Genomic DNA, 26,880 nt, shown 5'->3' with positions numbered 1-26,880 from the left:
GTGCCAAATGCTGCTGCAGCTGCAATTCCTCGAACGCCCCTGAGTCCAAGTCCCATGAAAACCCCTCCTGCAGCTGCTGTTTCCCCCATGCAGGTGAGTGCCCAGGATTATTGAAGGCTCAGAAAGGTTGATTTGCACATTAGATCATCTTTTTCAGTTGTGCACATGTCTCAGGTGGTGAATGGACTACTTCAGAAGAGGGAGTGGTAAGGTTCGCTTGGTTAAAATACCACCTGTAGCCTTAACGGAGGCAGTTTATAAATTGTGACGCTCTTCTGGAAAACACTGATGTCTGAGTGAGTGTGTAGCTGCCATATTTTATCTTTTGCTGTCTAACAGATCACTTCAAAACTTTGCTGACTTAATGGCTGGAGAGATGGCTGAGCACTTCAGAGCGCTTAGTGCTCTTGTAGAGGTCCTGAGTTCAGTCCCCAGCACTCGTGTGAGACAGCTCACAGTAGCCTGTAACTCCAGCTCCAGGGGTGGATCTGACTCCTTTTCTGGGTCTCCTTGGACACCTGAACTCAAGTGTACACCCAACATGAGTTAAATGTGGATCTCCACAAGGCATGAGTGGAGAGAAGAGTTGTTCATGGGAGGCCATTTGTCACAGTTGAGCTCAAGGATATGGCGTTGCTGATCTACTATAAATGACTTTCAGAGTTGCTATTCTTTTCTGTTGTTGGGAATAGAGCCAGGAGCAAGGCAGAAGGCTTTTCTCTGTGGAGCTCAAGAGACCCTCTTGTTATGCCATTTCCACAGCCACTTTCAGAATATGGCTGAAGTGAAATACTTTAACATGGGTGAGAGTAGCCAAAGGAAAAATAGCCCTGAACTAGTATTCTGTGATAAGGATAGCCAGGGCTGCCATTTACCTTAAAATTGAGAGCTTGGGGCTTTTTTTTTTTTTTTTTGACTTCTATATTGGGTTAATGATTGGCCCTGTGGTTTGAGAGTGGACTTTTAAAGTCTAGGATAAGTGAAGTTTCTCAGACAGTGGCTTGGCATTTGAAAAGTAAGGAAGCACCATGGTTTGGCTGCAGATTTAATGCTTTTTAGATGTTCTCTATTAATCAGACTTTTAAAAGAAAACCTAAAGGTACAAAGCAAGATGCCAAGTAAAACAAACCTCAAATAAGATGAATAAGACAGGGCTGAGAGATGGCTCAGAGGTTAAGAGTACTGCCTGCTCTTCCAGAGGTCCTGAGTTCAATTCCCAGCAACCACATGGTGGCTCACAACCATCTGTAATGAGATCTGGTGCCCTCTTCTGGCCTGCAGGTGTACATGCAGACAGAATACTGCATACTTAATAAACAAACAAGTAAATAAATAAATATTAAAAAATGAATAAGACAAAGCTTCTCTAGCATTTATCTGTTATATTTCATGTCTAAGATTTTGTAACATCTTTTTGAAGATAGGAAGATTAAAAATACCTGTAGCTAGCAACAAAACTTATTATAATGCTCTTTAATACGTAGTTAGTCTGTCTAGTGTCTCTCAAGCCTAGCTGCACAGAAAACTGCATAAAGAGTTTAGAAATAGATTCCTAGACATTGTCTTTGTGAATGGAATCTCTGGGACAGCACCAGGGTTGGGTGTGTTTTTAAAACACTCCATGGGCAGGAATAATTCTTGTCATGTGTAATAACAAGAGTTGTCACAAACAAATGGAAAGCTGGACAAAAGCTAGGAAACAGTGGTTTTCAGACATTGCACTGCTGTGGTCCCTGAAAAAATTCACAGCAGATGAGGGAAGCCCTGGTGTGGCTCGCATTGTTTGCCTGGAGGCAGTTTCTAGGTGGCGGTTTAGGGAGGATGAACTAACTTAGGACAGAGAGGGCAGACCAGTTGCATCTGAGGGTACAAGCCAACATTCATGGAAAATGAGACCGCCAGAATTTTAAAGGGCAGAGTCCCATCCAGACATTCCCATGGGTATCCTTTTGAATCTTTGCCTGAGGCTGGCTGCCGGAAGCCCTAGAAGCCAGGCTGGAAGAAGTCTTCAGCAGCAATTGTGGGGACTTCTCAGACACTCAATAGTTTACGTAGGGTAGGGAATCATGTGAGTTCATATCAGCCACCATGAAGAAACTTCCTTGAACAGGTAGGGAATAAAGTACACCTAGACAGCTTTCGAGTCTGGATGCTCTAGGTCTGCCCCAAAGACCTCAAAGGTACCTTCCAAAAGGATTAGCAGAGCTGGAAGTAGCCATGCTGTAGGCAGTCTGTAAACTCCAGTGAGCTCATCTGCTGGTAGTTAGCGTTTGTGTTCTCTGCTCTTGTTGAGTGTTGGCTGACTTCGTGATTTGTTTCTAATAGCAGAAGTATGCAGTGGTGCTTTCGAGAGAAAGTTATAAAATGATTGTGAGTGTGCCTCTTAGGTTCGCTCACTCTGAGGGAACCCTCTGTAGTTGCCTTGTGCTGAGCTTATTCTTGTGGAAGACCATGGAAGTAAGCTTAGCAGTCACTCTGAGACTCACCATCAAAGAGACCTCTACACCTTCCTCCTGCCTGTCTTTGTGATAACCTGATAGCTTGATTTGTCTTCTCACCGAAGACCTGGAGCTACAATTATCCAGCTAAGCTTTTGGACCCATAGAAATCATGAGATCATAAATGTTTATTGTTTAAAGTCACTGGAAAGTATGGGGATACTTTGTCATGCGGCATACATCAGTAACATAGGTTATTTTCCTGCCAGAATGGTCGTCTTTAGTAGAATCCAACAAAATAAAAGGTGCTTTTGTATTTATATGGAAATGCAAAGGGATTTGAATATGTAAAAACATTTGAAGACTTAGAGTGCTTGATTTCAATATTTACTGCATGACACAAACATTATGTTTCATTGAAGAGAAATCAGAGAGTGGATAGAGTCCTGGGGTAGACGAGCTGATTTTCAGCACAAATGTCAGGATTATTTAGTATGATGGCAGGAGTTGTCTACACGGGATTCTGAGTAACTAGATAACATAGGATAATACTGTCAGGATTATTTAGTATGAGGGCAGGAGTTGTCTACACAGGATTTTGAGTAACTAGATGAACATAGGGTAATACTGTCAGGATTATATAGTATGAGGGTAGGTATAGATTCTGAGTATGAAATACTGAGGTTGACCAGTAGACCCAAACGATATATAACAGTATATAATATAAAGCTTAAAGGTAGGAACATTAGTGACTGCTTCTTCTTTAGGACACACACACACACACAAATGAGTCATAAAAGCAACTGATACTTGAATATCAGGATTTTTAAAATTTGAACCCAAAGACATGACAAATAAGCAAAGGCATATTTTATATAGGAGAATATATTCACAGTATTTACTTGTCTTACAGAAGCCTTGCATGTGATAACTTGAAAACAGCATGTAATAAGGGGCAAACAATTTATATGAAAGCATAGAAGAAGGAGTTCAGCATCATTAGTCATCAAGGAAATGAAAATGAAATTCACAGTAAGCTATTAGTCCTTATGGCTAAAATTAAAGGTTAATGATGTAGCAAAGCTGTACTTTTGCATAGGTCTTTTGGGAGAGTGAAATAAGTAGCTAGAAGTTAAGTAGATTTTTTTAAAAATATGGCTGAGGGTTGGGGTGTGGAGACAGAGGCAGGTGGATCTCTTTGAGTCTGAGAGCAGCCTGGTCTACATAGCAAGTTCCAGGACAGCCAGGGTTACATAGTGAGATCCCATCTTTAGGGTGTGTGTGTGTGTGTGTGTGTGTGTCGGCTGGAGAAAAGCCAAGGAAATGGAAGCACAAGGAAGAAGGGTGGGTGGCCTGTTGTGTATATTATGGGTTAGAGCAGTATAGAGCAGTAGTGGTAGGTATTTTAGGCTGCTGTGTGTGTCTACATCAGGGCATCAGGAAACTCCGTATATTGCTGTTGGCAGGAGTTCTGAGTTAAAGACTACAGCCTGGACCGGGACAGTTGTCAGATAATCAAGTGGGAGACATAGTTGAGGTCTGTTTGGAACCAGGACAAGAAAAACCAATAAAACCACAATAGAAACACATCCATATTTTGGTTTGGAACCTAATTTTGTGTTTAGCACATTGGCATATGGTAGTTCAAGAATCTCTTTAAACAGAGGAATTAAATTATATTCCGAGTGCCAGAGGCTTTCAGGGTCAGTGGTATGCGTAACTATAAAAGGCCCCAGGGAAGCATCTTTGTGGGGAGCAAGTGTCCTGCATCTTGACTGTCCGCATTCTGGTTGTGATGCCTTAATACAGAAGTATAAGAAAATCAAGTGAAGAGGGTGCTGACTGTTAAAACTGTATAAGAATATACATTTTTCTTAGAAGTTTATTTACTTTAAAAATGATTAGTTTAATTTTTAATTTTATTTTCTTATCTAATTTGTTTATTTTATATGCAATTATGTTTTGCTTTCATGTTTGTCTGTGTGAGGGTGTCAGATCCCCTGGAACTGGAGTTGGAGACAGTTGTGAGCTGCCATATATTTGCAGGGAATTGAACCCAGGTCCTCTGGAAGAGCAGTCAGTGTTCTTAACTGCTGAACTATCTCTCCAGCTCTCAAGTTTATTTATTTTTTTTAAGTACTGATCACACACTGTATGTTTATATCAAAGGAGTTATGCATTGTTTGTAACTGACATCTACTCTCTGAAGTGTTTGTTTTCTCTGTGAGTCTTAGTACTAGATTTAACATAGCTGCTTTTATTTCAGAGACATTCCATAAGTGGACCAATCTCAACCCCCAAGCCTCTGACAGCCCTGTCAGATAAGAGATCAAACTACGGAGAAATTCCTGTACAAGGTACAGCTAATGCATCCTTAGCATTTCACTTTTTTGTTAATTTTTAGACTCTTTGGCTAACAGCTTATTTTCTTGGTGCTGGCATTATGCTTGCCAACCTTAAGTTTTTCCTAATATGTCTTAACTACAAGTAGGAAAATGAGTTATTAGCAAATGAAGCTTTCATGACAAATATATTTTTTCCTTTTGTTCTGAGACAAAGTCTTGCTGTATAGTCAGACTTGCATTGAACCGAGTTCTAGGTCTTCCTGCCTGATGCTCCAGAGTGTGGTGTTACAGGGGCATGCCACTCTCCAGGCTGGTACCTTTAAATAATGATAAGTAATGCAGAGTGCATGTCACTGCAGGACATGGTTCACAGCTCTTCATGGAAAGTGTATTGCTGTCGTCTGTATTTTACAGACATCATCAGAACACATAAAGCCTTTAAAAACCCACACTTTAATATACAGGCATAGATAAAAGTAAAACAAAGGAAAAGATTGACCATGGAAGCCAAATGTGGTAGCGCATGCCTGTGATCCCAGTACAGCAACAACAACATAGAGGTCTGGTGTTAACCTCCTTAGTCTGACATAAAAGGCATTGACCTAATCACTTGGGTTATGGAACTCAGCCCATATTGCAGTCTCCTCTAGGTCCCCTACTTCTGTAATACTAGTAGGTACCCAGTAATGTACAAACCAAAAAGAGAAATTTTGGGAGAAAAGGATTGGAGCATGTAACTGAAAGCCTGAGGTGCAAGGAATTGTAAAAGTGAGGCTGTCTTCTGAGGGTTTGGTGGTGCTGTGAAGTTGGGTGTCACTCTTTTGTTCATCCCTGTGGCACATTAACCAAAGTGACAGTGAACTCTCATAGTCATTGCCATCTTGATGGTGTCATTAACCAAGGTAGTGACAAAACTTTTTGCTTATGGTAAGCTCAGCGTCATGGTAATACGAACCTATTGTAGGAGGCTGCTTGTTTGTTCCCGGTTGACCAGAAATAACCACTCAGAAACTGTATTAATTAAATCACTGCTTGGCCTATTAGCTCTAGCTTCTTATTGGCTAGCTCTTACCTCTTAATTTAACCCATTTCTCTTAATCTGTGTAATCACCATGTGATTGTGGCTTACCCGCAAGGTTCCGTCCAGGGTCTGTCTCTGGCATGACTACATGATGTCTCCTTGACAACACCTTCTTCCTCCCAGCATTCAGTTTAGTTTTCCCCGCCTAGCTCTATTCTATGCTATCACAGGCCAAAACAGTTTTTTTATTCATTAACCAATAAAAGCAACACATATACAGAAGGACTTCCCACACCATGAGCCCATTTCCCATAGGGCACAGATCTTTTGGGCACCATCTTTCTCATAGATTAAAGATAGACAGTTATCCCTTTCCTTTAAAATGACACCTGAGTTAGGTTACCATGGATATAGGAGGAGACAGTACATTGGCCTAGACAGGTAAGCTCCAAATAACAAAGCAAAGAAACAGGAGGAAGGAATTTCATGGCGTTGGTGCAAGAAAAGTGAGTGTGTCTTACCACAGAAATTGTAAGTGGGAACACTAAGCGGTGCCATCTGGATCTGGCTTTGATCTCCCGTCAGCTGCCCTCCACAAACTGTTGCTGGGAAAGGAGCCTGTGAAGAAATCAGAAGGAATAGGAGGTGTGCCCACCATCCATAGCTTGCACTGTTGCTCTGGGAGACGTGGAGAAACTGGGACAGAGTCATGACCTTGGTATCATCTTATTCCACTTGCGCATGACTTGAGCTGGGCCAGAAAGATCTGTGACTATTGAAAGGGTCAGAGGAGTTGGTTATCTCCTGTCTGGGAAAATCCCTTTCCTTAGAAATCTTTTTCCAGAATTGTTCTACATCTTGGCTTTGTGCTGTTAGCCCATCGGAGCCTCAGCTTCTTGTCATGGAGGTTTCCTATCTCTGGTAATGGAGGGTTTTTGTCTTGCTGTGTATTCTGAGTTGGAGTGCTTTGTTCATCTCCAACCACTTCCCTCGCTTGGCGGTGTTCTATCTAAGGAGCTTTTTAGCAAGCTGAAGTCATCAAGGACACCCATGGAACTATGGACCAGGACTCTCTATATTCACTTCATGCCAGAGATATGTCTCATTTACTCTCTTTGTCACCCTCCAGATGTCTTGATCCATCAACACATACTTTGTGATTCTTTGCATTTGCTACCTTGGTCTTGTATATAAGAGTTGGTTCAGTATTTTCTTGTGCCTTCTTGACATTGCCAAAAAAAAAAAAAAAAAAAATCTTTCTGTCCTGAGTCCTTATCGATCCAAAGAGTCACTCACCCTAGATCCTCAGGTCCTTATCGATCCAAAGAGTCACTCACCCTAGATCCCCCATCACAACAGGGGTAGGGCATGCCTCCTCCAAGGGAGGGGATCTCAACCTTGTTCCAAGTACATTTGAAATCCCCTAGATCCCCAAATTGTAGAAAATAAGTACTTGTGATGCCACACAACAAAACAGAGTAATTTGGCAAGTCAGTTTTCCATTTTTCAAATGGAGGAGAGGTCCCCACACCAGGCTAATGAGCGCCTGCCAGAATGGCTTCTGTCTTTCCCTCTGGTAGGTGATGACTGTGTCTTCCCATTGTTGGGCACTCAGCTTCACAGTCTGACATACTGGCTAATTGAATTAAAGGGGGAAATGGGTAGGTCCTTTTCAGGCTGCCTTTGATAGAAAACAGACCAGCCAGCCCGTGTCTCACAAGTGCTGTCTCCTTAGGCTTTTCTAGACTTCTCAGACTAGTCTCATCAGCTCCTGGGTCCCAGAGCCCTTGCTTTTCCTCCCTTGAATACTTTACTCACAGAATAGTAATTGTCTTGTTCTAGATTCCAAGTCCTGCAAGGGCAAGCTTCGGTTTCCTTTCCTTGACCCTTGCACTAAGCTTTAGCTCCCAACAAGTGGTAGATGCTCAAATGATAATGAACGATTTAAAGATAAGGCCAGTGGGGTTTCTCATCAGATAAAGATGCTTGCTACCAAGTCTGGGGACCTGACTTTGGAACCTGGAACCTGCATGGTGGAAGGAGAGAACCAGACGTCAACAGAGTAGACTCTGTCTCTGTAAAATATACACCAATCCTATTTCCTGAAGAAGGCTAACCCAACTCTTACCTGCAGGTGGAAAGCAGCTTGTTTACTGCAGACATAAACAGTCTGTGTCTTACTGTGGCAGGTGTGTCTCAGCTCAAGTTTTTGGAGTGAAATGCTTTAAGAAATGCCAGTAGACTGCTTTGACTGTTGAGTCACTATCGATGATTTTTTTTTTGTACCTGGGGATGGAGCCTGGGGTCTTTTTGTACCTGTCAAACACCATTGTGGAGCTGCTCCTCTTGTCCTACTACACATAATCTTAAGAAGAGTGATTTAGCCAGCCCTGGCATTTCATCCCTGTAAACCAGGGACTTGGGAGGCTGATGCAGGAGAACAGCATTTGAGACCATTGTGGGCTACATAGTGAACTTCTGCCTCAAAAAAATAAAATAAAATAAAATAAAAATTAGTTTTTGATACATTTTTGGAAAGGGCAACTGGGTTATGGCAGGGAGCACATGCTGAAATGAGACATGGGTGTGGACCTTTAGACACGCAGTATGAGAGCACAAGTGGACTCATGTGTCCTCTTGAACATTTTCCCAATTGTGTGCATGTGGGGATAAGATTGCATAAGGGGGCACTTCCATGCAGGGAATGAGCGAGTTGTGCGCTACCATCCATAACTGACACTCCTTAGTTTGCTTTTTGAGACAGGGTCGTATTACATAAATGGCCTGGGACTCTCTCTGTAGACCAGACTGGCCTTGAACTCATGAAATTCATCTGCCCTGCTGAATTAAATGTGTGTGCCACCACAGCTTGCTAGACACTACTTGTTTTGTCGTTATAACTTTGGTTTTACTTTCTTAATTTGCTTTGTTGTTTTTTTGGGAGACTAGACTTTTAAGGAAATGATCCTTATTATTGACTAAATTTAAAATATTACAGAACTAGAGAGTTCAGTTGGTAAAATATTTTCTGTGCAATCTTGAGGTCTTCAAATCAACCCCAAGCACCCATGTGAAAAATTGAGCATGGTGGTGCACACTTTAAGCCAGCACTAGGGAGGCAAAGACACAGATACTTGGGGCTGGCAGGCAAGCCAGCCAGGCAGTGGCAAGACACTAGTATCAATGAGATCCTCTCAGAAGCCAAGGTGAATGGCTTCTGAGGAACAACACCTGATTCGACCTCTTGCCTCCACATGTACACACACACACACACACACCCCACAACACACATATATAAGTAAATAAAACTTTGATTTCTATTTCCTCTTTCTGTTCTGTCTGTTAGAATTTGTGCATGCTATATTTTTCCTTTAAAAGCCGATAGGGTTTGGAACTCTGCTACTTGTAAGCTGTTTGCATAAAAATGATGTAGGCTAAATGATAAAATCACTAATGATTTTAATCTGCATGTGTCCTATTCTTATGTATAATTTAAGCTATCCTTCCTACTCCCTGGGCCTCGTAAGTAAAAAGGATCACTTTTTATTTCAACCTAGATGCTCCGAAGACTTTTGGAAAATATTGCTTGGGGACTATGGAGATGGTTAAGTGCTTAGGAGCATACACTGCTTTTGCAGAGGACTTGAGTTTGGTTCCCAGTATCTATCTCAGGTGGCCCATAGCTTCCTTTAACATGAATAACCTGTTATTTAGAAACAATGTTGTATGCCATTGCTTTTCACATTATGATGGTTTAAGAGTGGTATCGTTTAAATTGATAAATTCTTTGGTTTTCCCTGTTTGTTTTTTGGTGGTTATTGTTGCCAGTCATTGATCCCAGGGCCTCATGCATGCTAAAACATGCTTATTGTTGACCTGCTTTTCCAGTCACTAAATAGTTGCTATGTTTAAAAAAAGAAATAGGTGGACATTCATGGAAAGCAAGGCTAATAATAGTCCTTATTAAATAAAAGCCTTATTGTTTAGTTTTACACTGGTCATTTATCCCTAACATATCAGATCCTGGCCAGACAGAACACGTACATTCATGTCTTCTAGGCCGAGGACAGCCAGTTGGGTTTGCAGTTGTAGATAAGACATGTACAGGAAGAGAGAATTAGCAGGAACAAAGAGATTTCCCCAGTGTTCCCAGAAACTAAAGAGACTCCTAAGATAGCTTGTGTTCAAGAACCAGACTGAAGCTGTAATAGAGGCGGTATCTGATTGTGCCCTTCCAGCTGCTCAGGAGAGATGAGACTAGACTGGCCCTCAGACTCAAGCCCACAGATGAGGCTGTCGAGGCTCTCAGTTAGCACCATCCTCTCTGGAGGAGCCCCTCCTTCACACCCTGTTGTCCATATAATAAACTCCATGTTTTATCAAACCAGGCTCTTGTTTCTTCTTATTTGTGTCTTTGCTTCTATTATTGTGTGACTGAAGTGCAGTTCCCAGCCCTTTTTCTTTTTTTTGCTAGTAAGGCCCAACTTGATACCATTATATTTTTCTTTTTAAAAAGAATTTATTTGACTTTATTTTATGTGCATTGGTGTGAAGGTGTTAGATCCTTAAGAACTGTAGTTACAAACAGTTGTAAGCTGCCATGTGGATGCTGGGAATTGAACCCAGGTCCTCCAGAAGAACTCTTCCAGAGGTTAAGTGCTCTTAACCTCTGAGCCCTCTCTCTAACCCTATCCATTATATTTTCCCATCTCCTATCTCAAATAAGAATGAACTATTCTCCTTCTGTAGTTGTGTTATGTGTTGCTGTTATGAAATTCTAACCATACGATGGTTATCCAGGTTTGTTTGTGGATACACGTATAGGGGATGTTCCCTCTAGATAGGCACAGAGGGGCAAGGTTTTATTTAGTTTGTTCCTTAGGCCCATGCAATAAGGGACCTCTTAATTTTGATTGAGTTGCTTTGAAGAGCTAAGTGGCACAAAATGATTTAGAACAGTCGTGTGTAGCGTGTCTCACTGTCATCTCCAGAAACACACTATTGACCTGGAGTGTTTTACACAGTCCTTGTCTATGGAGGTTATTTTTAATAAACATGCTGTCTGGGGGTTGCAGGGTCTTGGATTAGGAAGAGGCGTGAGCCTCAAGGTAAAGAAAAGTCAGTCACCTTTCTTGTACTCTGACCACCTCAGCACTCATAGTTCTGTTTCTGACCTTTCCACTTGGTGCAGAGCATCTTCTAAGAACGTCTTCAACTAGCCGGCCTGCTTCTCTACCCAGAGTCCCTGCCATGGAGAGTGCCAAGACCATCTCCGGTAATGACTTTTATCTGAAAGTTGTTTTAAAAAACTCCTGCAGGGGTTTTCAGTCGCCTACATCATGGTAGATGACACGTGAAGGCACATCTTTGCGGAAGTTGATAGAGCTAGGTGTGCAACGACTGATCTGAAGAGTCAGAACACCAGAGTTTCTGGGAACTGAGTGTGCCAGTGTGATAAAGCCAGGCTACAAAATGACTTCGAAGGCTTACCGTGTTTGTCTTCTGGTCCATCTCTTCTGTCTTTCAGTTATTTATACTGTTTTCCCTTGTGCCCTTTCAGTTGCACCCGGAAAGGAAAACTGATAACCCTGCCGTGCATGGCTAATGTCCTCCATTACATGGCGTGAGCGCACACACCTGCCGCCTTTCCTCTCATCCTTGCTCCCAGCTTACTCTAATGAGGCTTGTCATCACTGATAGCCTCAGCGGACGTGTCACTTCAAACACTTACTGACTTAAGACATGCAGCGTACTTGAGAAAAGGAATAGCCACAAAATTATGCTGAAAAACGTAGTATGTTATCCTAAGATCTGTTAATAGGAGAAGGCATCTGCCCCTTCCAGATCTTTAATGTAGCACATTCCTAACGCTGCCCGTGTTTGTCCTGACTCATCCAGACCCGGTATGGCAGCCAAAGTCAGTGTATGCCACAGGCAGCATATCTGTGCCCGCTTGCAGAGGCGAGGCAGGAAGGCTGCAGAGTTCCAGGACAGTGTTTTGTTTTGTTTTTCCTATGTCAGGCTTGCAAAATTATAGATGACTGACTTGTTACCTTTTAGTTTTCCGTCTTCCTTGTCTGTCTGAACATGGAGCCTGGCCCAGAGCTGCATGGAACTCTATGAAGAAGCATTTTTGCTTCTGCCCCTTTAGCAGTGTCTTGCTACATTTAGAAGCGATGTGTTTAATTGTGGGTGCTGGGTAGAGGTGACTAGTTGCAAATGTGCTCCCTCTGACTTTTAATTGTGTCTGTATGGTACTCATTGTGTCCCAGGTGAGTGCTGCAAGGCTCTTGTTCACAGAGACATAAGACAGTTCATATTCCACTACCAACCTTTCACAGATTGTAAGTTTTTTATTTTTTATCATAATGTCTCATTCTGACCTCATGTTCATGGTAGTCCTCCTGCCTCAGTTTTGAAAGTATAGGGATTCTAGTTATAAATTCCCAGCTGTCTAAGTGTTGTGAATGAAAAGTAAATACTGTCCAGTCATCAGTAAGATCAAGTATTAGTTTTTTCTTTCACAAGGTATTATTTGTTCTTTAGGAATCGTCAGAAGAAAATGTCAAGAACTCAGACAAAGATATATATGAAAACATATATATCACTTTATGCTTCTTAAAGATATATAATTATAATTTTTCAATATATTCACTACATTTCAAACATTTGATGACGCATTCTGGCCTTTTCTCTAAGACAGCCACCTAGATGTCAAAAAGTAAGATAACTATTAATCTTTCCAAGATATTTTCTTCACAGAGTTTTCATACCTTTTAAAAACTGAAATAGATTTCATACAGTATACTCTGATTCTATTTCATACTGTACATTCTTACATTTCCCTATCCAACTCCTCTCAGATTCTTCCCCACCCACCTAAGTCCACACCCTTTCTTTCTCTCTTATTAGAAAACAAACAGGCATCAATAATAATAGTAATATAAAAACAGTCCAGAATAGGGCAGAACATATACAGAAGCTCTCTCTCTCTCTCTCTCTCTCTCTCTCTCTCTCTCTCTCTCTCTCNAACTAAGGACAACTTTCAGTGTCCACACTGGGGAAGTCCTGGGGAACCAAGACATGATGGTCTATAAAGGCAGGGTTTTCCTTGGCCTTTGCTTCTAAAGCAAAGCTCATCAGCTGTACTTTTAATATTTATACATAAAGTCCTCCAAGGACAGAGGGTCACAATGCAAATCTCTTGTCTGTGAGCTTTCTACCCTGAATGGCTGGTAGATCAAGACCCCAGACAGTTGCAGGGTAGAGAGGCACACAGTAGGAGTTAAGGAGGTGCTCACATTGGTTGCTAGTAAAATCAGAGATGGCCACTTTCAGGATAGAGATGAGATGTTCTCTCTCTCTCTCTCTCTCTCTCTCTCTCTCTCTCTCTCTCTCTCTCACACACACACACACACACACACACTCTCTCTCTCTCTCTCTCACATAGAAACCTTTTCTTCAATTAGAAAACACATTGTTCATAGCACATGGCACCATGTCACATAAGGATTTTCATACAACTCTAAGTTGATCATGTTCCCCATCTTCCTTCTCCATGATTTGTTTCCCTTTAGTTCTGTTTGTTCCCCTGGACAGTTCTGTTTCATGTCCTGTCTTCTTCTGTTAGGACCTGTATAGCATCTAGAAACCACAAATGAGAGAAAACATGTATTTGTCTTTGTGAGACTGACTTAATTTGTGTAAATAATATAAATGTTGTGAGATCATCTTACTGCATCCCTTTCCCTGTAAGTGGTGAAGTCTTGTTCTTTTGGCTGGGAAAAGAAATCGGCTGTGTATATACACCACAGTTGCTTTGTTGTTTGACACCTGGGCGGGTTCCATAGCTCAGCTAATAGTGCTGCTGTCCACAGTGACAGACAAGTAGCTCTGTGCTGTGTTGATCTGAACAGCCGGTAGTTCTAGCTGTAGTTTGGCGTGAAGCCTCCGTGGCTGGACTGCTTATACTCATGATCACTTTCTCAGTGTCACGGCGAAGTAGTGAAGAAATGAAACGGGACATCTCGGCGTCTGAGGGAGCGTCACCAGCCTCTCTCATGGCGATGGGCACCACCTCACCACAGCTCTCCCTCTCCTCCTCCCCCACGGCATCAGTCACTCCGAGCACCCGGAGCCGAATAAGGTAGGAGACATGTCCTGCGTATCTTTCCTGGCCTTTCCAAGCAAAGGGGCGACTTACAGATCAGTGCTGTCCGAGCACTCCCCTTTCTCTCTATTATTCAGTGTTGACTAGCCGCATGCTTTTGTTTGGTTTCAAACTAGAAATGACGAAGTAAGTACAGGTGAAGTGTCCCTGGTGTCAGAAGCCAGGGGCCTGCCTTTTTGTGTACCAGCGTGAAGGCCAGAATGTTTCAGACTTTAGATTTTCAAAATAGAGATGTTCTACTGGTAAATTTGGGGTAAATGCAGATACCCCAAAATCTGGTGCTTGCTTTTCGGGAGGGTGTAGCCCAGTGATTAAATACTCGTTAGTAAGTGAAAAGGCCTTGGGTTCAATTCCCAGTGTCATAAGTAAATAAATGAAGTTAAGGGAGGGCGAAGAGAAATAACCCCAATGTGAGTAGAAGTAGGGCGTGCCTGCGGTCTCAGCCTTTAGAAGATGGGGGCAAAATGGCTATATGTGTGAGCCAACCTTGACTACTTAGGGAAGCTTTGTCTAAGAAAAAAAATTAAATTAAAACAAGCTGAAAAGGCTCTGAAATCTGAACTACTTTCTAACCTTATTGTGAAGTTGAACCACGGGCATCCTGTTAGAGTATTAGAGAGAGCTTCCTAGGTAGGTAGAGCCTTGGTGAAGCCTTGAGGGTTGTGCATAGGGACATTATTGGCAGGATGCATAACTTGAATAAACATGGGAAGGGGATGAATAAGCATATAATCAGGGATGTGATCCATGGGACAGATACAGAAAGTCACAGAACGATGTCTCTACTGTCTCGGGGTGGAGAAGATGTCGTTGAGTAGCTAGCGTTTTAGGAAGCTTTTCAAAGTCATAACAGGTCTCTCTGGTGTGGTTACGGGTAATCAAGTGGAGTGAATGAACCGAGACAATAGAAGAAGTGTTTTCTTCTCCAGGAGAGCCCAGGAAACCGTCTCAAAGGATACTTGTTCTGGTATTGTGGGTCAGAGTTATCAGGTCTGGTCAGGGTCATAGCAGAGTTGGAGAGCTGAAGAAAGGCGGGCTCCAGGAAGGGTCTGCAAAGGCGATGGTTTTAGCAACAGGCTTTTATGTAAAGAATCCAGGCATAGCAGACATGGCAGACATGAGAGGCAGCTCTGATTGTTCATCAGACAACACGGTATTATGTTAATCATTGTCAGCAGGACTTGAAAATGTGAATTTATGTTTTGTTTCTAGTTCTTTCTGGCAGAAGCTGCTTAACTAAGTAAGAGTTCAGAGGAAGGCAGGGATGGCGACACATACTTTAATTATAACACACAGGAAACAGAGGCAGGGACCCCTGAGTTTGGGCTAGCCAGGACAGATAGTGAGACCTTTTTTCCCTACACAACACACAAAGTTTAGAGAGAAAATGTCAGAAATCTAGCATGCTTTGTTTGTAGGAATGAGAAAAACCGTTGGCTCTGTAGGATTAAGAAAAGAAGGACTAGGAAAGGGGCTTCAGAAACTTAGCTGTATATCAAGTTTTAGGGTTAGCTTTAAATTAAGAACTTTTCAAAAAAAATATCATTGTAAAGAAAGGAACTTGCTTCATAGCCTAGGCTGGCCTTGAACTTGAGATTCTCCTACCTGTTTCCCAGGTGCTGAGATTACAGGCTATGCCACCATGCCTGGTATATGAACTTAACTTTTATTTGTATTTATTTATTTTAAAAATTGACTTTATGTGTGTGTGTTCCCTGTATGTATGTCTGTGAACAATGTGTATGCAGTGCCCATAGAGGCCAGAAGAGGGCGTTGGATCCCCTGGGCTGTCAGTGTGGTTGCTGGGAATCAAACTTGGTTCCTCAGAAAGAACAGCCAGCGCTCCTAACCTCTGAGCTATCTCCCAGCCCCATGAGCTAACTTTTAAAGTCATACCTCTTGGGTGACCAACCTCTGAGGAGTGTGCAGTTTTATTAGTAAGTAGACAGTTGAAGGACAAAGTAGCTTGGCCTTGCAGTGCCAAGGACTTGCCAGGCACAGTGGAGTTCACCTGTGTCTTAGCACTCAGGGAGAATGAGGCAGAGTGCTGAGCTCAGGAGTTTGAACACAACCCGGGACGTAGTGAACTTTCCTCTCAAAAATCGGGGTATACAGCTAGCAGTAAACACATGAGATAATTTTTAGAAGTTTTGTTTGTTTCATTTGCAGTGCTAGGGATTGAACCTAGGGCCCTGTACATTCTAGGCAAGCACTCTAGCACCAAACAGCAGCCTTAGCATTTTTTTATTTTGTTTTATTTTTAGGTTAGTTCTTTGTTGTTTGTGTTGGTTTTTTTTTTTTTNTTTTTTTTTTTTTTTTTTTTTTTTTTTTTTTTTTTTTTTTTTTTTTTTTTTTTTTTTTTTTTTTTTTTGAGACAAGCCGGGCTAACCTAGAACTTTCACTAAAGCCTAGACAGGCCTTGAGCTTGGAGTCTTTCTGCCTCAGCCTCAGAAATGGTGGGAAATGTGGGATTACAGGTGTTTCCCACCATGCTGGGCTTGTATATGGTTTTGGAGTATTTGTGTATGTTGTTGTTGTTTTGTCTCATGAACTTTCTTGGTAGACAAGACTGGCTTTGAACTTAACTCTTCCTGCCTCTGCATCCTAAGTACCCACACACAATGTAATATGTGTTTTTAATGTTTATTGCCATCTCTTTCCCCCCATACCTTTAAAAAATAAAGTAAATTATTTTTGTTATTTTACTTTTTTTTTTTTTATTTTCGAGACAGGGTTTCTCTGTAGCTTGTGGTTCCTGTCCTGGAACTAGCTCTTCTAGACCAGGCTGGCCTCGAACTCACAGAGATCCGCCTGCCTCTGCCTTCCGAGTGCTGGGATTAAAGGCGTGTGCCACCATCGTCTGGCCCTTATTTTGCTTTTTGATGTGGGTGTTTTGCCTGAATGTATAGCTTTGCATTGCATACATGCATGGTAGCTGTGGCTGCCAGAGGAAAGGCATTGAATCCCCTGGAAATGGAGTTATAGATACTTGTGAGCTACCATGTAAGTGCTGGGAGTTGAACCTGGGTCCTCTGGAAGGGCAGTCAGTGCTCTTAACCACTGAGCTATCTCCAGCCCTCTAGTTGGAGGCTGCTCGTTCATTTTCTGACCACCCAGACTCGTTTCCTGGTGCCCAGACTCCCGAAATAATCACACAGAAACTATATTATTTTCAATACTGTTAAGTGTATTGTTAGCTAGCTCTTACATCTAGAATTAACCCATCTCCATTATTTTATATTTTACCACGAGGCTCGTGGCCTATAAGCAAGGTTCCAGCTGGTGGCTTGCAGTCTCCATGACTTTTCCCTGACTCCGCCTACTCTCTGTATCTCTCTTTCAGCCTGGCTTTACTCTGTTAAGCCATTGGCCGAAAGCAGCTTCTTTATTAATCAATGGCAATAAGACATAGTCACAGCATACATCACCTCTCACATCACCTTCAACATCACAGCCTTATTGCCATCTCTTTTCTGTTTTATTGGTCTAGTTTTGACCTAGGCAGTGCTTTAGAATTTTCCATCTCATATAACCTTGTTCTTTATACTTATAATGAGTGATTTTGGAATTGATGAGAGAATTAAGGCAATAAAAAGAAGTAAAACAAACCAAGCATGTTATGTTAAGTAAGATATTGAACCAAAGACCTGCAACAGTTTTCGATGTCACTGGTGTCACGTTGAGCACCCCAGAGTGCATCCTGTTTCTTGTGACCGCACTTGATGCAGGATCTCTGTTGCTATGTGGATGAGGAGTAGTGTCCCTCCTCTTAGACTTGACAGCTGTGGGACCAGACTAAAAGCTGACTGTGAAATTAAATAAAAAAACTATGTCTTTCTGCAAAACAGCCTTAGTTTGTGCAGTTATCTATTCAAAGGTGTAATTAGTGCTGTGGTCTCTTACTGTGGTGCTCAAATATTTCAATTTTGTGTTTCTTATTTTCACAAATTAGGGAGGAACGGAAGGACCCCCTCTCAGCTTTGGCAAGAGAATATGGAGGATCTAAGAGGAACGCCTTGTTGAAGTGGTGTCAGAAGAAAACAGAAGGCTACCAGGTAACCATGTGTTCTCTTTCTCCCTGTGAGCGAATGCTATGCCAACTGTCATGGCTGACTTTGTTCTTACAAGAAGTTCAACATGATTCTTACCCCGACATTTAGGAATACGTTCTCAGAGTCCATACTGGACTTGGTTGAGTGCTCCTGGGACAAAATAAGTTTCTTATGTTTGAAAAGTAACCAGTTTTCCAGGACTTTTGATGAGCACCTTTTAGAACGTCCTCCTTGCTTTGTGCTTGTGAGTGTGTGAGGGGTATGCCTTCGACTCCTTCCGCTGTGGGCTCCAGGCGACTCAGGCTTGCGCTGTAGGCACTTTCCCCCCTGAGGGCTTTCACTGGCCCTTACAGCATTTCTCAGGCCCAGGTGAAGGGCTTCTGTTGAGATGACGTGCAGATTAAAATGGAAAACATGTGTATTGTACTCATAATAGGTTGAGGTGTTTTTGCGTTCATAGCATTTTGCCTTTCCTGTTGTAGTTTATGCCTCACTGTTTCCTATCTGAACTGTTTGGTATCTTGTCACTCCTTCCTACCTTGCTTCCAGCATCTTATTCAGGTTTTATTTGATGTGATATTATATACGACTGAGAAACAGATCTAATTCCACACAAATTGAATGTATTTATTGTATTCCTAAAAAATGCGATTTAAATTTACCCAGGGTCTTCACATAGGATCTAAGTTAGAGACCTTTCCAGATTGCATCTGCTTTTCCTCATGATTGTGCAGGGGAATGCCGGAAAGTGATTGGAGCTCTATATTCCTGGGTTCATGTCAACAAAGTAGCCAAGAGAACTAACTATATTCACAGAAAACTTTCCTGTGGAAGAAATAGCAAAGCAGTAGAGGAATCGGTGAACATGATCTACCAGTAAGAAGCCTCCTGTGGACTTTAAGCAGAGACTTGTCAGTTCATTTAGGATTAATGAGCCAAGTGTGTGCAGGAGATGCAAGGAGAAGGCAGTAGTCACTGAGAATCTGCCACCAGTCTGCCCGTTTCCGCCTCTTGTTAGCGAACGTGAGAATAGCATGAAGGTGTGAACAGGGAGCCGTGCATTGTTAGACAAAATGTGAAGTGTTATAACTGCTGTGGGAAATAATTTAGCAATTCTTAAAAACATTCAGAATTGCCATATTACCTGACAGTTACATCTCGGGATATATATAAGCAGAAGACTTGAAAACAAGGATCCTAAGAGATAACTTAGATGTTCCTATGCCCATGGCACCATAATTCACAGTAGCCAAGAGGTGGAAAGTATAAGCATCCCAGGGACTTGGCAAATGAGTGGATGTATAATGTTGGATCTCTGCCTACAGCAAAATGTTGTATGTGTATAATGAAAAAACTCTGATACACATTACAATATAGATGAGCCTTCAAGGCTGGAGGAACAAACCTGATGCAAAAGGACCAATTCTGCATGATGCTTATGTAAACACCCACAACAGCGACAGAAGTACACACAGACAATAGAACCATCTTTGTGTGGGTCTAGGAGGGGTGGGAGCTACTTTAGTAGTTGCAAGATGAGATGGCAGATGGTGATGGAAGTAGAATAGTGCAAATTTCTCATACCGCTGATGGTAAAGATTGTAAATTGTATGTATACTTCATCAAATAAGATAATTGCTGTTAAAGAAAGCAAACGGTTGTTACCCCCAAGCTAGGAGGTTATTGTGGATGTATTGTTTCTCTGATTCTGATTTTGTTTTTCCTTTGTATATAAGGAGGCTGCTGGTTTTTAATCTGTTAATGTTGTACCTGCAACTTTACTGAAAGTGTTTATTAGCTATAGAAGTTTCCTGGTGGAGTTTTTAGGGTTATTTATGTATAAAGTCATATCATCTCCAAATAAAGGTATGTAGACTTCTTCCTTCCCATTTATATCCCTTGATCTCCTTCCTTTCTTACTGCTCCAGCTGTGACTTCATGTACTATATATTGAAGTGCTATGGAGAGAGTGGACATCCTGTCTTGTTCTGATCTCAGTGGAAATATTTGAGTTTCCTGCTGTTTAGGTTGGTTGGCTCTAGACTTGGTGTAAATTGCCTTTATTATGTTGAAGTATATCCCTTGTATCCCTAGTCTTGTTGGGTTTTGTCAAAGACTTTTTCTGCACTTCATGAAATGATCATGTGGGTTTTGTATTTCAGTATGCTTATGTGGTTTATTATGTTTCTAGATTTATGTATGTTGAATATATATAACCCCTGTATCCCTGGGATGAACCTAACAAATGATTATGCTGGAAATTGTATTTGATCTGTTCTTGGATCCAGATTGCAAGTATTTTATTGAGAATTTTTGCATCTATGTTCATAAATGAGATTGATCTGTGTCTTAGGATTTCTTTTGCTGTGAAGAGACACCAGGACCACAGTAACTCTTATAGAGGAAAACATTTAATTGGATGGCTTACAGTTTCAGAGGTTCAGTCCATTATCATCTGTAGGTGGGGGCTGCTTATTTGTTTCCTGGCTGCCCATACCTGAAACAATCACACAGAAACTGTATTAATTAAAACACAGCTTGGCCTATTAGCTCGGGCTTCTTACTAACCAACTCTTACATCTTAAATTAGCCCATTTCTATTATTTTGTATTTTACCACGAGGCTCATAGTTTACTGGTAAGGTTCTCAGGGCATCTGTCTTCTTTGGGCGGTTATGTGGCATCTCACTGATTCCACCTTCTTTTCTCCTCTATCTCTGCTTGGAATTTCTGCCTTGCTCTATTCTGCGCTGCAGTAGGCCCAAAGCAGCTTCTTTATTAACCAGTGTAATAAATAAATTCACAGCAAAAAGAGGAGAATCCCACATCAATCATCTTCATGGGACATGGCAGCGTGCAGACAGACATGATTCTGTAGAGAGACTTAAGAATTCTACATCTTTAGTCCATTTGGAACAGGAAGTAAACTGAGACACTGACTGTGCCTTGAGCATATATGAGACCTCAAAGTCCACCCCACGGTGACGCACCTTCTCCAACAAGACCAGCAGAGCCACACCTCCTGATAGCATCACTCCCTGTGAGCTTATGGGGGCCAATTACATTCAAACTACGATCTTCTTTTTTTGTTGGGGCTTTATGTGGTTTTGGAGTCAGGGTAATTGTTGCCTTGTATAAAGAATTAGGAATTGTTCCTTTAGTCTATAATTTTTGGAATAATTTTACAAGTATTGCTACTAATTATTCTTCAAAGGTCTGGTAGAATTCTGTGCTGACTTCATCTGACTTTGTGTGTGTGTTTGATTGGGAGACTTTTAATTATTACTTCTATTTCATTCAGAGCTATGGGACTGCTCGAATTACTTATTTGTTCTTGATTTAAATTTAGTAGATTGTATATATCAAGAAACTCATCCATTTCTTTTAGGCTTCCCAGTTTGGTAGAGATTTTTAAAGTCTGTCCTTACGATTCTCTGAATTTCCTTAGTGTCTGTTGTAAAATGCCCCCTTTCGCCTCTAATTTTATTAATTTGGATCTTCTGTCTTCTTCATTTCATTGATTCTTTGTAGTATTTTTTTGTTTTTATTTCATTGATTTCAGCTTTGAGTTTATTTCTTGCCATCTACTCTTTTTGAGCCAGTCAGTCACCTTTTATTGGACATTAGTTCTCATGATTTGAGTCATGATTTGGAGATTCAGCCATTGTAGAATTCTGCATGGATGGTAGCTGGGCAGCTAGTTGTGCTCAGGTGTGTAGCGTTCTTCACACTGACCTCTCTTTAGTGGGACTTACGTCACCACTCATGTTTGAGTTCCTTGTAAGAGATGCAGTCAGTAGCTGAAAACCAAATAGGCTGCCAGCACCATGCTAAACCCTATGATGCTGCCTTTCCAGATGTTGATATACTTGTGTTGCTGGCTGTATCCTCTCTGAAAGGCTCCCACAATGTCACTGGAGCTGAAATTCTGTATCGATAGCAGCTTGGCAGCTCTCCATGTTTAACCTCTATGAGCTTCTCCTTCAGCAGCACGAGCATCAACCTCATGCAGTGTCCCAACAGTGTGAATGCTGGGAACTGATTTCAGGTCCTCTGCAAGAACAGTACGTGCTCTTGACTGCTGAGCCATCGCTCCAGCCCCAGCCATAATCTCTTTATACTAAAAGACTGATCTGTTAGAGCTCTTGATGTGTCAGACACCACGTAAGAAGTGCCAGAGCCCCTCTCCAGACTGGCTGTGTGTGGGGGTGAGCATCTGTGTCCTTAGGCACCAGCAGGGGTTCAGGCCTTGGGTCTCTGCTGCCTCACAAATCTGTTTGACTGTTACGTGACACTTAGTGTGCGCTGTTCTCACAGACCCCCAAATGAACCACGAATGCTTTATGTCAAAGAAGCTGGCTAATGAATGGAGATAGATTCCCTAATACCCATATCTTCTTTCATGAACTCTTTTAAGTGGCATCCTCACATTACTGTGCTGATCACTGTAATCTTATTAACCATCCATTAGGAAAATAAACTGCTGTGAATATACCTGTTATCTAACAAATACTTTTGTCTCCTTTAAATTGTGCTCTGCCATTTATTAAGCTCTGTAGTTTTAGAACACCAGAGTTAGCATCGGAAGGACCTTGGTGCCCTGACTTTTGAGGGAGAGGAACTTATATGTATCTATTGAGTTGATCCTATGGTTTTTCTTTTTTAGTTTGTTGATAGAAGAAATTAAAATCACTCCTCTTTGACTGTTAAGTCATCTGGATTCCCAGGGCAAACATTAATGGTTAACGGAGTGTATTTTCTCTTTATTTTTAGAACCTGTTAAGGATTTATTTAGAAGTTATGTCATTTTGTTTCTGTCTACTTTGTCAGTATATGGCGTCAAGATATGTTGACTTCCTTGAATAAATTGTTAGGAATTACCTCTGTAGGCTTATGGAGAGATCTGTGTAGAACTGGCATCATTTTTGTGTGTGTGTAGAATTTTCCAGTGAAGCCTCTGGACCTGGGCCTTTCTTTGTGGGGAAGTTTTTGATATAAATCTGATTTCTTCAACAGATACAGACTGTTTGTTTCTTTATCTATGAATGAACTTAAGTTTTAAGAAATCTGAGTTGTTGAATATGGACAAAGGTATTCATAGTATTTGTAGGATTCCTTTTATATATAATAGTGTAATTTTTATAGTGTCTTTTTTTCTCAGATGAATCTACCTAGAAGTTTATCAAATATATTTTTCTTATCAAAGAATTAGTGTTTGGTTTTTGTTTTATATTCTGTTATTTTTAATTTCTGTTTTATCGATCCCACTGTATTTGTTATTTCTTTCTCTTTCCTTTAAGTTTTTTTTTTTTGTTTTCAAAGGAGGAATAGCTTATTTTGGCTCATGTTTTCACAGTTCAGAGCTTGATCACTCAGCTCTATGAACTCAGGCAGAGTGTCGTGGTTACAAGAGTGTGTGGTCGAGCAGCCGTGTGTGGCAGATGGAACTGAGGAAGGCTCATTTGCATTTCAGTTTCTTATGGTGAAAGTTGCTATCTTGGTTTGAAGACTTTTATCTTTTCCATTAACATTCTATAAGTTTGATGTGTTGTACTTTAGTTCAGAATGCTCTAACTTCATTTCTTTCCTTTTTATTTTTATTTTATTTTGAAACAGAGTTTTACTGCATTTCTTAGGCCTGGACTCCTGGACTCAAGCCATCCTCCTGTCTCAGTATGTCAAGTAGTTGACTAATTTAGTCTTCTGACCCATGGGCTACTTAGAAGAGTATTGTTTGGTTTCTAAATATTTGAGGATTTTTCCAGCGATCTTAGTGTTCCTAGTTTAATTCCATTGTGAGCAGAGAATCCTTTCCAAGTTATTAAGACTCCGACTATGGTCTGGCGTGTTCAGAGGAGCTTGTTTGCTGTGCTGGAGACATGCTTTGTAGATGCCACTTAGTTTCCTTGTGAGAGTAGTGCCCACAGCTCCCCATCCGGCTTTTGCTTACTTACTATCACTTGTTGAGAGGAGGACGTTAGAATCTCTTGACAGTAGTAGCAGGTTTCTCTACCTGTAGTTCTAACGGTTTGGAGCACTTTGACACTGGTTGTTGGCTGGTTGTTAGTTTGTCCCTGTATCTTAGGCTGGCCTAGAACTCGAGACCATTCTCTTGCCTCAGCCTACCACATACTGGGGTGGCAGGTATGCGCTGCTTGCCTAGCTCCAGACACTTACGGATCCACAGATGCTCAGGATTCTTTCTCTTGAGAAATTTGCCTCTGTTGTTATGAAATGACATTTTCATTCCTGATGATATCTTCTATTCAACTTTCCTTGTTTGTTAATAATATGCCTACTTTCACTTTCTTTTATTCATTCAGCATGGTATATGTATTTCCGCATGGTATATGTATTTCCGTGTGTGCGCATGTGCGTGCCTGTGCCTGCACCTGCTGCATCTGTATTTATGCATGTGGAGGCTGGACATCAACCTCAGACATTGTTCCCTCTGTTGTCCACCTTTGCTAAGAGGATTTATTTATCGATTATGTGTATATGTATGTGAGTATGTGCATACGTTACAGGTACCCTCAGAGGGCATAAGGAGCTGTTAATGCCTTGCAGCTGGAGCCGTCTGAATGGGCGCTCAGAACTGAACTTGGGTCCTGGAAGAGCACTACACTCTTTTAACCACTTCTCTGGCCACCACCCTCCCTCCCTTCCTCTTTCCTCCTCTTTTTTTAGAGTCTCTCAGTGGCTTGAGCTTGCTGATTAAGTTAGGCCGACTGATCAGCGAGCCCAGGGAGCCCTGTTTCGACTTCCCCAACACTGGACTACCGGCATTGCTGCCTTGTCTAGGTATTTACTGGGCACTGGGCCTCATACTTGCGCAATAAGCACTTTCCCAGCCTTGCTATCTACCCAGCTCCTCTGTGGTGCTTCTTTTTGGTGGCAGATAATTTATTAGTATCTTTATTTTGTTACTGATTTTTCTAAGGTTTATACTATAAATTTTATCATAATTTACTTAAAGCTTGTTCTAATTTTCTTTAAGAAAAAAAAAAGATAGCAGCTTTGCCCTCTTTGCTTCTTCTTTCTCTGAAGTATTAGTCTCCTATGTGTCTACATGTGTTACAGACCTGAGAGTATAGTATTGGAAGAAGACAAGGAGAGCTGTTAGCAGGAGGACCACACATCCGCTATTTTTATCTCATATTTTAGCCTCTTTTCATGAAGAATATTTCTTAATTTATTATTTGCCTTTAGATGATTTCCAGTGTTCTAAATGGTTGTTTTTGAAAATTTGGTCTTGTTTTGAATTTGCTTTTTAGGCGAAGTATTTCTCTCTCCTTTGCTCTACCACAGCCAAAAATTTCCTAGCATGCTTTATTTTGGTATTCTCCCTGTAACCTCAGTCCTCTTTTGACTAAGCAGAGTCAAAGACAGGAACTTAATGTTCATTCTTTCAGGGGTGTGTGCCTCCATGGTTTAGAGTCCACAGAGTCAGAAATAGTTGACAGATAAACTTTCCCAGCATCCTTTGTGACAATAGACCATTCACAGAAAAGCAGAGGAAGGGGAAGTTCTTCCATAAACTGTCTGAAGTGATCACACTCATCTCTCCAAGCTTGTGAGTTGTGCATGTGTAGGCGACTCTGCCTTTAAAGCTCAGGTTCCTCCCCTTCTGTCGTGTCCACATGCTGGAGCAGAGCAGGACTCAGTAGGAGTTAAAGCCTTTTCAGCCGACCTGTTCCTTGTTCTTGTTCCTATTCGTCCCTTGGGTTTTACAAAGAGGACTCTTCCAGAGAGACAGGGCAGTGTGTGCCGCCCTATCCATCCTTCTTTCTCCTTTCTCTTCCTGAGACTGCACCCCCCCCCCCTTCATGATGAGGATTAGGGCCAGGCAAGAGAGGGTGGATTGAGTCAGGGTCGGCAGGCTGGAGTCCTGCTGGAGACACACAGTCACAACTGCATATTATAATCCATTTCCTCTCCTACAGCTGACCCCCAGGTCACAGGAATGCCTTCCCAGAGCTCAATTAAAAAGGTGCAAGTGTAGATAAGGTTTTGATCTGAATCAAATCTAAGTTGAAAGTCTAAGTCTCTTCATTTTTCATTGTGTTTTACATGAAAACTGAGTATGTAAAATAATCTTATTGTTTGTAAATATTACTGTGTTCCAGGGGTTAAAAATACTTTAACAAGGGGAGAAAGAATAGCCCAAATCGTAGCTCCACCTTGCTTTCTGTGGGATACTCCTGCTAAAATGCGGCACCATGAAGCACAAAAACGCCAGTAACGCCTTCTGCCCTGACAGCAAGAGGTCATGGCGGACAGACGAGAGCTTCACATTTCTGTAAGGCGCCACCAGGGAGTAGGAGCAGCCAGGGCTTTTCCTGGGCCTGTGTGCTCTGTGTGCTGCAGAGGTTAGATGATGGCTTCGTGGTCACAGTAGAGTGAAAGAGCTGTTTCCTGTTTTCAGGGGATTCCTTTTCATGCCAAACATAGCAGCTGGGAAACAGAGTTTTCCCAGAAGCAAGTGTACTTACTGCGTTTTGTCTAAACATGATTTTGACAGCAACTATTAACATCTATTTCCAGAAATGTCAGTGCTATAATTTTTAAAAGTTAATTTCTTAGTACTGTTACATAAATTACTTTGATCTGTGTCTTGTGTTTTTGTTTTTGAGAAATGAGCTCTCACATTGTAGCTCAGGCTGTCCCCAAACTTGCAGTGTCCCAAGTGCTAGAGTTCAGTTATGAGCAATCATACCTTGCGCGTGTGTTTTAGCACATAGATGAGACTGCTCAGTCACCTTTTACCCTCCCTGGCTGACACAATTTCTGCACAGGTGAGGAAGTAGAGAAACAAGACCTATTCTTTGAATACCGACTTTGAATGTTTTCATTGT

General features: G+C 41.6%; 1 protein-coding gene and 1 pseudogene across 3 annotated transcripts in view; one reads left to right on the top strand and one right to left on the bottom strand.

Annotated features, from left to right (window-relative positions):
* Specc1l (sperm antigen with calponin homology and coiled-coil domains 1 like) overlaps positions 1–26,880 on the top strand; it is a 103,751-nt gene that overhangs the window by 54,252 nt on the left and 22,619 nt on the right. For all 3 annotated transcript variants that reach the window (XM_050140580.1, XM_050140588.1, XM_050140574.1), the window contains exons 9-13: positions 2–93; positions 4,705–4,795; positions 10,996–11,079; positions 13,794–13,950; positions 17,927–18,029. In XM_050140580.1, the coding sequence (XP_049996537.1) occupies positions 2–93; positions 4,705–4,795; positions 10,996–11,079; positions 13,794–13,950; positions 17,927–18,029 (527 nt within the window). The remainder of the gene's footprint in view (position 1; positions 94–4,704; positions 4,796–10,995; positions 11,080–13,793; positions 13,951–17,926; positions 18,030–26,880) is intronic.
* Positions 21,782–22,033, bottom strand: LOC126500030 (ATP synthase subunit f, mitochondrial-like; annotated as a pseudogene).

This window comes from Alexandromys fortis, unplaced genomic scaffold (genome assembly GCF_014885135.2).
Source record: "Alexandromys fortis isolate MF-2015 unplaced genomic scaffold, M_Fortis_MF-2015_v1.1 scaffold_9, whole genome shotgun sequence".
NCBI classification, from domain to species: domain Eukaryota; kingdom Metazoa; phylum Chordata; class Mammalia; order Rodentia; family Cricetidae; genus Alexandromys; species Alexandromys fortis.
Note: the sequence above shows the minus strand (reverse complement) of the source record. Positions and strands in the feature narration are given on the sequence as shown.